We start from the raw sequence: 14,161 nt of genomic DNA on the forward strand, positions 1-14,161 counted from the left end.
GACAGAAATCGGTCCTTCAACATCTTGAACTTATCAAAGTCGTGCGGTAAGATGCGCGGCTATAAAGCAAGACCATGCTGAAGGTGGGTTTGAATCCCGGTTCGGTCTAGGGTTGGATTCGGGTTGGATTTTTTTTCGGCTTTTCTGGGCAAAAACGTATCATCGTACTAGCATCATGATATACGAAAATGAAAATTGCTAACTTGGTTTAGAAACCTCGAAGCTAATAATTAAGAAAGTGCTGAATGAACACAAGCTGTAATGCCTAGAAGAAGATGGAAAATCACTTGACCGACAGCTCAAATTCAAACAGAATTTGACAAACTCAAAGGCATTTGGCAAACTGTTTTGGGAAATAAAGACTCAAGGCAGCCTTTACGGTTGAGGTCGAAATACGTATATGTAAAGTTACAATCAAGTGGTGGAATCAAATTGAATAGTGTTAATTAACTCGCCTTATGAGAAGTAAAGACATACCACTAAACAGCTCAAAATAATTTTCTATATAGGTATCTGAAAGAACGAGATAAGAGGAGGAGGAAGGAAGCTGAGAGAAGGAGAATGGGGGAGGAAGCAAAAAAGGGAGGACTAATAAAAAGAATAATGAAATATGAAGAAAGCAAGTAGAAACAAGAAGGAAGAAAGAAGCAAGGATTAAGCAAGAGAAAATGAAAAAGGAAGAATGAAGAATGAAGAAGTAAGAATAAGGAAAAGGAGAAAGGAAGGGTGCCTTACCCTTCATTTCTCACTAGTCACTCTTACTTTTACTTTGCATTTCTCACTCCGAATTTTTCACTTTTCACTTCTCACTTCTTACTACTCACTTTACACTTCTCACTTCTTATTTCTTACTTTTCATCTCTTACTTATGACTCCACACTTCTTACCTTCTTACTTAAATTTCTCACAACTCAATTTTTGAGAGAGGAGTGAGAAATCTATCATTCCTCACTTCTCACTTCACACGCGATACTCATTTCTCGCAATCTGACACCAAAAAACATGTTTTTTCGAGTTCAAAAGTTATTTGTCAAAATGAGAAATTATATAAAATGTATTGGTTTACAAACAAAATGAATAACGGGTGGAAAAACCTGGAAAATCGGGCATACACAGGAGAATTTTGTTCAACATGGAAAAAACTGGAATCCTCAGGGAAATTTCAGTGAAATCAGGGAATTATTTTGGAACTACATTTGAAGCAAATTTCAATTTTTTTGTTGTTATTTCAACTAAGCTAAAACATTTCAAATACATGAATTGTCAATGCACTAGTTTCAAAATTTGTTGCCAATGTCAACAATTACAAAGTGAAACTACATTTATTATCATATATTATCTGCAACATGGATTAAAAATCTAAAAATTACGAGATCGTTGAATTTAGCAGCTATTTATTTGGCTACGGCTTGAATAAATGTTGTTTAAATTTAGAAGTTTGATTTACCTGCTAGAAAACAAATTTGACAAGTGATTTGTAGTTGCGGACTATAAACTCAAATTTTCTTAACAAATAAGTCTATGAGCTCGAAGCTCTTCAAGGAAGAAAGCATAAAAAAGTCAACTATCATTTATCATAGACAAAGGTTCTGTAAAGTTTCGACTAAATTTGGCTAGTCGCCACTAAAATCGAGACACTTTAGTGATATCTTGACAACAGGGTGAATTTAATTAAAAAGGTCCTCTATCCACCAAATCGCCTTCATATTCCTCCTTCCGAGACATTTTGGTCAATCCAAAGCCTAGAAAGTCTCAAAAAGTGACTCGGGTGCTATAGAGGTCAATGGTGGATTGAAATGGCCGCTCAAGTAGATAAACAAGATAATTCGAGGTATTGCAAGAAAAGTTCTTCATCTCATCAAATCATAGAAGTAACGCAGAATTTGAAGTTTGTTTTAATTTCAATTGAAGACGATAAAGAGAAAAGACGATAAAGAGAGACATAAGTATTTTACAATCGTTATAAGCCACGAAAACAAGCTCATCGCGACCTGTTACAATAGCGATGAAAATAGAATCGGGGAAGCAGTCGACATAGACAAGCTCATTTGCTTATTTGTTGGAGACAAAGTTTTCTTCTCAAAGCCTGTGAAAAACAAATGGAAATGCATCATCAGCTCCAGTGCCCCTATAAAGAAGCTTTTAAAATATAAATTTATCATGGAGTATATCCTCCCGAAACAATATTCTTGTTAACATTTGCTAACAACGTGTAACAAAAAATCTTCAATTTGGCTGCTCAACTGCTTTCTTTCAATGGAGCAATACGGAGATAAAGCTGATGTTTTGTGTTCAGATGTTAAGTGAATTGAGCAAGAGCAAGAACTCCAAGTAGTGGAAATAATCCCTTCAAGTTAGAGTCAAAAACAACACGGTCTCCACTAGATTAGCAATTCGATGCGATAGTGTTTTGTTTTATTCCATTAAGATACATTGATTACATTGAAAAAGCTCGTTATATTGAAGCACGTTTGTGCTTGCACACGTCTGTCGAGCTCTTCCCACAAGTGCTCTATGGGATTCAGGTCAGGGCTTTGACTTGGCCACTCCAGAACATTGATTTTAGCTTCCTCCAACTATTCCTTCAAAAACTTCAAGCTATGTTTATGGTCATTGTCAAATTGGAACAGCGGGGTGACAGCAACATGTGTGTCTCAGAATATCTCGATAATCGAGGAACAAGTTTTTCATGATGCCTTTGAGACGCACCCCATACCATAACGCTACCTATGCTTTATAGTCGGTACTTGGTACCGAAAATCGTTTCTGCGGTTGATAGGTCTGCGAATGTACCTCATTCCATTCGAGGAAAACAAATTAAATTTGCTTCCCTCGTTTCAGAGTATTTTGAGACCAATTTTCCGGAGTACAATGATGGTAAGGCAAATGGCAAATGTAACCCTACCCGAGCAGAAGCCATGAACAGAATAACAAAACATAATATGGGTTGATTGGTCATTTATTCAGTGATACTGTTGTAGATTATTTGTATTGCTTCATACTTACCACAAATAAACACTTTCGCAAACAAATTTTAAGTTCACGAATTTCAACAAATTGATATAAAATTGATATGCCACGCAAGTGAAAAAGCAAATAAAAACAATGCCAGAATGGTAAAGTTTTGCAGTGTTGACATTTATTTTTTTTTTCATAAAATTGATTGTCAATTGATTTTTGAGCTCTATTGTCATCCAGTGATCGCAGAACAAGTTCCATACCTACCGGAATATTTGCTCAAAATGCTAAAAAAAAGGTGCATTTGTTCGTGATATCTCAAACTCATCCGAAAATAAAATAGTTTTTTTCTTGGTTATACGATGGCCACATGGTTATACGATGACCACAAAACAAATTCCAGAACTTACGGAACCACTTATCAGAGAGGCCTATTTGAACTCTGTAAGAAATCATTCGTCCGACTGACACTTCCAATTTTCCAAAATACTATGAGACATCGCAAGTGGCTTTTTCATCGAGAAATCACAGAAGAATCGTGTGTTTTGAAATGAAGCTGGTCACCCGATGACCGTAGACATAGTTCGGGACATTTAGGATCCTTTAACATGAGACTTCAAAATTTAAACGTCAATCGCTGCTGAACTAACGCAGTTCTATTTTGGCTTATCACACTGAGTTGAGCTACCTGATAATCTTTTGGACTTCAACTATTATATTCTCAAGAAAATTGAAAGATATCTTTGGACAAATAATTTTGAATTTTCCAAAGAAAATACTTCTACATCTTCTGCTTCCTACAAACAAATTCAGATGAAATCGGATTATCTGTCGAACGGAGTTTCTTATAACAATTTTTTTGCAATGATGAACAAAATAAATCGCTTGGAAATTATTAGCGTTGCATATAATTCCGTTCAAAGTCATATAAACCTACAAGTAATCTTTGATGGTGAATTGTTTTTCCTCTTTTTGCTCGTTCGAACCGAACAGAACTATTGAAACAGAAAGAACATCTAAATCTTTTGCAATCCATTAATAATTACTCCAATAATTTGATATCAAACTCACAATCCTTCCTTTTCATCTAAGGCAGAGCATCGTCAATATTTCACGGTTCTGTAAAGACCACTTAAGAAAACAGTTTCCTCTTAATCTAATCCTCCCGCACGCACACAGTCGCACTTTTCCACAAGTTCAAGGCAACGGCAGTCTGCGTTCCGTTCTATTCCCAACGGATACATTCCTCAAGAAGGATGCAGAATATGAAACAGCTGACATTCGATTTACCGTTGTCGTGATCATCTGCGCCGTCCTCGTCACCACCAATCGTCTGATGCAATTAATGAAACCTACACAGCTCTGCAGTACGGGCCGCCGGTGGTGTTAGTTGATCCCTCCTCGGTCCCTTTAAATCTACCTACGCTACACCGTGAGCGAATCCGTCCGTGCCCTTTTTTCGGCCATAGACGCTGCATTTGACTGTTTGATCTTCCTCTTCCGTCCTGATGGTTCGTCGTCGCTTGGATGGCAACAGAGCAGCATCTCTCGGTCGTGAATTGCGTGGATAGGAAATAAGTTGAATCAGCTTTCCCAGATGTGGTGCAACTACGAGAGTCTACGTCAGCAGATCTCGGATCGGCTAAATAAAGAATCGGACTCAAAAACCTAGTCATGGAAAAGTTGCATGGATTGCACCCAGAGCATATGGTTTTCCTCTTGGGATCGTCGTCGTTGTCGTCTCCGCGTTGTTGTCGCGGTCGATGATCGCTGCTTGCACGTCAGCACCGCAAACCAATTCCGGACGGAGCGCGAAAGAGATCGAAGGTCTTGGGCGACGTATCCACCGCAAGACGAGGTACGAAGCGCTATGAAAGCATGACGATGTGTTTACAAATTTCTCGACGGTTTACCGATTGAGCATGGTTTAAAAATACACGGAATGCCTGCGGCGAAGAAAGACGAAAAGCCTCCAAATACAAAGTAGTAGGATTACTTATTTCTCAAACCGACGAAGAATTCAAGATAACAAAAAATAAAAACACAACGATGATGAAGTAGTCGTGCATAAGCCATTACGGCTTTAAATAGTCTCGGACGGTCAGATATGTTTGTTGGCGGTGTTTGCTTTCTTTCGTTTTCCTTCTCGTTCGAATTTGTACTTGGTTTTAGTTTGTTCAAGACGTTTGTGTTGGTTGTTGGCAGAGCATAGGAGTTGGATTCTAATCGAAAGAACATGTCCAAGAAACCGTTATTCATACATAAAGCGTTGTTTTCTCGTTTTGGGACTAAGTTTTCTCATTGGAATCATATTCGTTTCGACTAATGCGCTTTCCTGATTCTTGTTTGAATTAGTCTGTTGATGGGCATCGTTGAATTTTTCATTCCCGTTCGAAAAGTTTTGGGAATTGTTTATTAGTAGACGATCAGCTGTAGTTATAAACAGACTTATTGTTTGAATAGTTATGCGTTCGAAAATTAATCACACTGTTTGCTTTCGTGTAATAATGATTTGTATACAGTTGAAGTTAATCTACATTGCAAAAAGTCCTATTTTGAAAATTGTTGAAAGGAAAATTATATCCATGTGAAATGGGAAATTTGTTCAATGCTGGATTCCTACACCCAACCAACGGATGCCAAATATTATTACAGAACCTTGCATAATTGGTATAAAAATTTTAAATATACAAATATGTTAGATTCTTATTCACTTATTGTATAAAGACATTACAACTTTTAATTTTGTATAATATCTGTACTTAGGGACAACATGTTTGTATTAGAATCTTGCAAAATCTGTATACGCCATGAATTTGAAGATAATTGTAAAATTTGTTTGTTGAGTGTCGGTAAATAACTTCATGTTAAACTGCCACTGGGCAGGAACTTTCAACCATCATCAGTTTTGGTTTATTCAAGAATTTCAGAAAAAAAAACAGCTTACACTGGTTATAGTTTGACTGAAATATTAAGCTGATATTTTCGGCATTTTTCAGATTTGAGTAATTCAATCGAGTGTAAAACCTTTTTGAACGACGTTTCGGCTCGTGTATTCCATTGAACAAATAAAAAATGGCGGTAATGTCGGGAAATGCGAATTTTAACTCAGTTGGGCGAAAATATCAGGAAATGCAAAATAAACTTAAACGACAAAGAAAACATTAACTAATTGCATCTGAATATAACAGTGCATTATGGTTTAAAAAGCTAAATTTTAGGATTCCTTTTCGAACGACTTTGCTTACTGGCGCCAGATGGGTCATTTAAATAAGCGTCGATCTTCCTATAGAAGCAACATTATTTCCAATGACGGTTCATACAAAACAACAACAGTTGGCTTTCTTCTAATATATTTCATAGTTGAGCAGGGCTTGTAACGAGAGATAAAAAGAACAATAATGAATCGGCATTATCTTTTCTCAGTTCCAAAACTACTCGAAACTTCAGTTAATATGAATGAAGTGTCGCTAAAATTTTTCCACTATAGAATCTATAAAGATTTAAAAACATTCATAGGAATGGTTGAAAATTTCTAATATTCAAACATTATCTGATATAGCGCGTACTAATGCGTAAATTCTAAGGCGTTACAGAAAATTTGTTTTTTAGCGTAAAAACTGACATGTTGCATTTTCAAAAAAATGGGTTTCTAAGCACTGTTACTATAATTTTAACAGTTTTTCATATCAAATGATTTGAAAAAAAAAAATTGTGTATTACTTTTTAAGATAGATCTGTCCAAATAACAGAACAATTCTAGCCAGCATCAAACTTTTAGAATGTATATCGCATAACATCCAAAATAAACGTTTGCTTACATCTGTTGGGAAGTTCGTTTCTCGTATCCCCGCCCTTCATGTTACTTACCATCAAACCATTCGTCGTCCCATTATACTGCCGATGATTCGTGTCCTATCAATCGATAAAATGCTAAATAATCAAACTTTTTCCCATCTCTTGTTGTAGCTACTGACCTCAAACGGTGGATACTACCGAATGTAGCACCAAACGACTATGTTGCAACAATGAATTCAGGTATTTCATACGCCGGGATGTGATGTCCCACCCACCAACCCACTATAGAGATAGATGCGTGTGCTAACTGTCCAGCTTTTTCGCTACTGACCAGTTTCCGGCCAAAAAAAAGATCGGTTACGCTTCCCAAAATGTACATCACCTTCATTGAACTCAGTCGTGCTCCGACAAAAAGGGATCCATGAGGGTTGTGTAGTTATATACACGTGTGCATGATCTTAGCAGTTGTAGTGTAAATGTTCTAAACTGTCCCATTATTGGTAAACTTTGCCTCATTGTTCTTCACCTTATATACTGCTGACGCTAGTTAACACAATGATCCTTCAAATATAGCGTAATCGTAACTTAACAGAAGCAGAAAAAAAAACCTCATACATTAATACACATTCATCATAGAAACTATATTCATAATGGGGAATTCAAATAATATTATCGGAAAACAGGGGAGCTCCATCTAATATGTTTGACGAAATTTTTAATTATGATAGGAATCTAAGGCAAGCGGATAAATTCTTAAAAGTACATTTACTTCAATTCCAAAACCTGATGTGCAGGAAAATTTATTTGCAAAAATGATTTCTGTTTTCCCATACACTTGTGAGCACTTCGCATAAAAAACAGCACGCTTTTTATCGCATAACTACGCATAATGGACACTAATACTTGTGACATGCTGCGGCATATATCGTTCTCTAAAATGCAAACGTCTCTTTTTTTGTCTAATTATGAAAGCGTATGATTAATAAACGTACCCTTCGCCTTTTACCGATTCTTCGCGCAATCATTCGAATGTTCGCTACCGTACGATAGACTCTGAAACGGGACATTCGGCAGTACACACAAATACCGTCAGTGCTCGTCCTCGGATGAAAAGATAAACATTATGAATGGAGGAAAAAAACGCGAGAATTTTTTTTTTCATCGAGGATGATGCTGTGTGATGGATTGAACACGAGGCTCGTACATAAACATGATACGTCGCTGCTTCATCACACTATTTTATCGCATCTGGTGTGATAGGGCGAAGATAGGTATTTCCGGCAGGAATCCTATTTCCGCTAGGCGCTTTGGGTTTCAAAAAAGGATATGTTTTTTTTTTTCAAAACTCGACCGCAAGCTTTAGTGTTTAGAATCAACGACAATAGCTGTTTTCTTTGGGGTTCTGCCGAAGCGCCTATTCCCTATGTTAGCATATTGATGAAAAAACAAGATTCAGCGGATATCGATAGCGGAGTTTTGCTATTGATTATCATTTTTTTCAGTTAGATTGATGAGAAAATAAAATCCAATAACATTCACATATGACTAGACCGGACTTTTCTCATTGAACTGAGTTGGGGCAAGTATATTGATGGTAGATAACAAAAAAAAAATTGATATTCACGTTATCTGACGAACATATCAATAAGTAAAATATGTATCTACAAAAAATTAAATGCTCTACTTGATGTTTTGATATTTTTTACTGAAATGGAAAATTGAATTCCATTTGGATTCGATGTTCAGCATTTGTTTATATTTAAGGAGTGCTAATTGTACAGGAATTACTTTAGCATAGCAGATTTTTGTGCAACGTTATTGATAAATAAATCTTTTGAGATATCCGTTTTGCCTTTTTAGCCAAAGAGAATATATTGTTTTTTAGGGCCGGAATTCGACGGTAAAATAGTTTTGTTAACATTATTTTACTAGACAACGTAGCATATGCTAAATTTGATTAATAGGCAACAGTTCTTGAGAGCTATCACTCAAGTCAATACATTTGAAGAACAAATACTTCATATCGCCAACAACATTTCAAAAGGGCGTAACTGCTTTTATAAACAAAACCTTCTCACGTCGCTAGTGGGCTAATTTGAGCCCACCCACGCAATCCAACACCACTGATGGAAGCATCGAATCCTCTTCTTTCATTTAATAATGCTGGATTGCGTGAGTGAGCACAAATAAGCCCACCCGTGAGAATCTCTTGTTTACAAAAGCAGTTTCGCCCTTTTGAAATGTTGGTGCCGATATTATAAATCAGAAAATTCGGTTATCCGAAAACATTTATCTTTCAAATTTTAAGATACTCCAATTTGACCGGTATCATAATGTTTACATAATATGGCAAAACAGGGTGATTCGATCGACAGTGATTTGAGCCCTGATGGATCAATTCAGAGCTTTAATTTAAAATTCTGCCAATCTACATTTTAGTTGACATGTCCGTAAAATAAATTCTAATGTGTAGTAAAACCGATGTGATCGTTGGATACAATAGGAAAAAGAATAACATGAACACAAATTTCACCATATTTTGACGTAGGACTTACGTCTTTCTTTACTATACTGGGTGTCATTTAGATTTTTGAAAATCGAGAGCGTTACGCTGAAAGGGAAGATTTCGAACGTTACTAGCGCCTTTATCTTTCGATGGATTTTTAAGATTCATATATCAATCGACTCGGACACTGTCCAGCAATTTGCCAACTTTATTGAAACTTAAGATTTTTAACGATAAGCTATTGAAAATTTCAAATCTTGTCAAGGTCAATTAAAATTTCATATACATATAATCAATCTCGTGCATTCCTAACACGGACATCAGAATGCATTGCCACGTGCCTTCGGATCCACCGCAAGATTTACTTCGCGCATAAAAGAAGCAGTGCCTTCCGTATGCGAGTCATTACAGTTTGTAACAGCAGCGCGTACTGACGTGTTTTTCGTCTCCGCATAGTTTCTCGCATTTTTTAACCTACTCAGCATGCAGTCGCCAGCGGGAGAGCTCCCGGTGGGTCTGCGAGTGTGCATGAAAGAAGAGGGTGCATTTTTTTGCCGTTCTATGCTTGATGATGGTCGGATGCAGTGTCGGTTGCGATCGATGCAATCGCCTCGCTCGGAGTCCACGGCTAGAGGCTGTGAGGGCAGCGGTGGTGGATGAAGAATGATAAAATTAGTCCAGAGAGATTTGGTCTGCTCATCCAGGGAAAGTGATTGGTTTAATAATATACAACTATAACAGTTCTTATTCCTAAGCAAAAAAAATCAACTACACTATTGAATATAGAAATTGATTAAATATAATTATTTTCATTCATTCGTAGCAGGCATTGACAATTAAATGATACAGATTCAGCAATGGTATTGATATCCATTTTAAATTAGGAAATTTTGCCGTATTACATGTAAATGTTTCAAAATAGTCCGCAAAATATAATTTCCAGAAGAAGAATAAACATTATTTTATACTTTGGTTCTCATTTTCTGAGAAATTATATTATTAAACTGAACTCAGAGTTTGGAACCAAAACATTAATAGTAGTTTGTGCAACTAGTTGCAAAAAGAAGATTTTTTCAGCGCGAGTTGTACGTTTATCCAACGAGGCTGTTAAAATTAAATGTTTTATCTCTCAAAGACGAACTGTAAACCAGGTATTATGATAAATTCCCTACATTTGCTTGAGTAAATAAGGGTTCAATAGTTAGAAACAATGCGATTATAATTATGTATTTAATTATTAGTTTCATTTCCAGAAGTTTGTGAAAAACAAATCGCTAATAATTCTACATAGTATGAATGTTTCCGTTTCCAATATCAGTACCTATACCAATCGAACCCCATAAATTCAAAGATAAATGTAAATACGTTACGATTATTCAAGTCCTACATCTACTCGCGGTTATGTTCAAAACATTACCCATTATTTTTTTTTTTAATTTTTTTCTCTATTAATTTACTAATTTTTGTAATTGGTAGTTATTGCAGTTAGTTTATGAAATTTAAACAAGCAATACACAGCAGTCATTTTTTTTTGCGACAGCTTTACCATTCCTAACTGTACGTAAGGTACCTTTATATTCTGCTAGTAAGTCAAACAAAAAAAAACGCAAACTCCTCAAACAAGATAAGACGAGAAGAAAAACCAACAGAAAATAAACAAGTCGAGTGAAAAAAAACTTGCTCTTGCGTGTGATGTCAGGCAAGTCTCGCGTTCGATCGCCGCCGCCGCCACAGTTATACCTCACCTACCTACACACTAACCAGAAGGCATTCAGCACGCTTGGCGTGTTCGCAGAAACCGGTCTGTGCCTGGGGCTAGTATAGTGCTGCCTACGCTTCTCCAACTCCGCATGAAAATGGGCAAAACGTGGCAACAGCAACGCGCTAACGTCGCGCGCGGTGGGTGGAGGGTGGATGTTTTGGGTGGAAAGTGACGGAGCGGATTTTTCCAGCCCTGACGCAACGTTGCCACATTTCACAGTCCACCACAAACACGCACACTGCCGTGGAGGGTCAACTCCCACTACCACTACATGCTGGCGACGATCGGAGAACACGCGCGCAACTGTAGTGCTTCTGCCGTCGAGACTCGTTGCGTCGTCGACGTCGTTCGGTCGACCACAGACGGCAGGCGGCTGGCGGCGGATCGTTTTTCGACACGGTTCCATCGTAGTGTGCGATGGATCGAACAGTGGGTACGACGAAACGATGACGGCGGCAGGAGCGGAATGAAGGCGTGCAAGTTATTTTGTGGAACACTGGGCGATAGAGCAGCAAGAAGAGCTGAAACCGGTTTAAATCGATTGGTGCAGCCAAGTTGATGATGCTAGATCACTGTTTTCGGAATGTTCGGCGTTCGTGGAACAGAGGCCAGTGGTGGTTGTGCGGGACGGCCACCAGCACCAGAATCTAAACCGAGGGCCAACTAGCAACAGAAAAAAGCATCATCAGCAACGGCACATGATTTTCGGACGGGACGACGTCGATGCGACGTTGTCAATTTTTTGCAAGATTGTCACACTCGCTATACTCGTCGACACGACGCAACGATTTTGTGGTTGGTTGATGGCGAATGGCTTGCGTTATTTTTGTTTCATCCTTTTTCAAGACCTTTGAAACGACTCTCAACGGATGGGTGGTTGTGGCAGTAGTTTTTTTTGCTGCTGCTTCTGTATGTAAACCATCTTATACGCGCGATTGCCTTTCTTTATCGCGCGGCATAAAACTCACACCATATGCATGCGAAACCGATCGCATGTTTGCGAATAGCGAAAGTCAGGGTCGAAGAAAAATGCAATAAAATTTGTTTAAATATTTGCATCTTGGCTTAGAGCGAGGATATTGACCGTCAGTTTAGGGTGGATGTATCAGTTATGAATTGAGCACAGGAATCATTTTTTTGGAATGCGCCTGCGAAACAAGCGACAAAGAGAACCAACGACAAGCTTTGTTTTTGTCGGAGATAATAATACAAAGATCCGAAAATTTTGTCAGCAACAAAAAGAAAACAATCTTGTTGCTAACTTTTCATCCGTTATTTTGCATTATTTCTAGTGAAAATTTCGTTTTATACTATCATAGTTTCTGCTTTTATGGAAATATTCGAGAATCAGACAATGATTACAAAATTAGCAGCGTATTTTCGAGATATCACAGCATCAAGCAAATGATTCTTGTCATTTGTGTTCGGTTCTGATAAAGGTTTGTCGCTAGGTGTGTTTGTCAGTGACAAACTCTTGATGACAAAGAGTATATTGTTAGGCGTTGCTCGAATATTGATTCCCTGATTGAGCATAATAAACAAATCGAGTGAAAAAAAGGGTTGTATCAAAGATACGACCGCAAATTGAATTAAATTACGTATATTGCAAGAGGATACGAAATTTGATCATCAACATTTGATGCATCTTTATGCCGGATAGCAAGCCGAAATGTAGACAATTTTTCTGTTAAAGTGCAATTTTAACAAAGGCTGGCGAAATTAAATTTTTCAATAGTTAAATGCATTAAATCGATTGTTTACAATAGTTATATAGATTCTTAAAGAGTTTACTGATCGATTCATACCAAAATCTCCAGAATCCGTTGAGAAACGGCTGAGTTATTGGCTCGTACTTCTGACTTCTTTTCGTGACGGTCCCAATTTTGAAACTTTGGAATGACCCCCCATCTAACCGAGAGACATTCTACGTCAAAAAATTTTTATAGATGGTACTTAAATGCATCATGTGTTTTCTTTTTGTATTTATCATATGTATATTTATGTATTATTTCTATATGAACTTCAATACATGTCCTTAAGTGTTCTAAAATCAAATTTAATTCAACAACACAATTTTATCCTTGATATGGATTCGATTGTCCTCTGGAAGGTTGGAAGATCGTAACTCGTAAACCTAAGGTCAGTCCTGACTCCTCGTTTAGATCTCTGAAGATTATTTCACGCTATAATTGGAATAAGAGCAACAACACAATAAGGTTCTATGCTCTTTGAAAAATCTCATGTTATCAAAACATTAGTTATAAGAGGAGATAAACATATATATGAGGTGTCAATACTGTTCTTTTTATCATTTACTATTCTTTCCATTCTCTAAATAATACGTCAGCTATCAATAGCATTTACCCTTCAATAACTGATCACCGTTTTTGTCATGAGAAACACTACAAGAAGAGTTGTGCAATCAGATGGGCAATTTGTTAGCGTAACTCATTATCCAATTCAATCGAATTGCTTTTTGCAAATGTTTTCATTAGAGCTCACATTCTACCAATTATTGTTGTTTCATTTTGTAACGAGTCAGATCTGCCTGACGCCGATAAGATCTTCTAACAAACATTGGAAGCTGATTGAGCTATTCATCCAAAATAGTTTTCTCCAGCTAAAACATAGCTTATTCAGCAAATTGTTTGTTGAATTGTTTATTGGCGGAAAAATGGGCAAATAAAACGAAACAGTAGATTCATCATTAAAATTAAAAAGCTACCACGCTGTATAAATTAAATGCGGACTTTTCAAATTATTTTAAATCAGCCCTACTTGAAAACGGAAAATGGTACTGCTAACGAATGATTTCGTTTAATCAATTAATATTCGTAATATTTAGATGTATCATATGGGCGACGAGGATCAGAAACGAATTGATTATAAAAAAGTGCGTATTATTGATAATAACAATTAATTGTGCAGTTATTGAAAATAAATTCAAAACAATTGCTAGGCATTTCATAGGGTGCTGAACATTTCCATACTAAGTGCAGATTAGAATATAAGATTGAACTTTTGGAAACTGATTAACTAGTTCATGATTTACTGAATTATGCCACATTGTTTAAATACGGGTTAGTTTAGTTTTGGAAAAATATCACCAATGTCAAACCAATTCGATTATTGGTTAA

At 36.9% G+C, this 14,161-nt stretch overlaps 1 protein-coding gene across 10 annotated transcripts in view; it reads left to right on the forward strand.

The window, feature by feature from the left end:
- Positions 1-14,161, forward strand: part of LOC134204118 (interferon regulatory factor 2-binding protein 1-like) — a 145,020-nt gene that overhangs the window by 4,115 nt on the left and 126,744 nt on the right. For 7 of the 10 annotated variants that reach the window (XM_062678949.1, XM_062678941.1, XM_062678943.1 and 4 more), the window contains one exon: positions 6,928-6,996. The exons of the other annotated variants lie outside the window; for them this stretch is intronic. In XM_062678949.1, the coding sequence (XP_062534933.1) occupies positions 6,928-6,996 (69 nt within the window). The remainder of the gene's footprint in view (positions 1-6,927; positions 6,997-14,161) is intronic. 10 annotated transcript variants of the gene reach the window in all.

Source organism: Armigeres subalbatus, unplaced genomic scaffold, assembly GCF_024139115.2.
Source record: "Armigeres subalbatus isolate Guangzhou_Male unplaced genomic scaffold, GZ_Asu_2 Contig41, whole genome shotgun sequence".
Lineage (NCBI taxonomy): Eukaryota > Metazoa > Arthropoda > Insecta > Diptera > Culicidae > Armigeres > Armigeres subalbatus.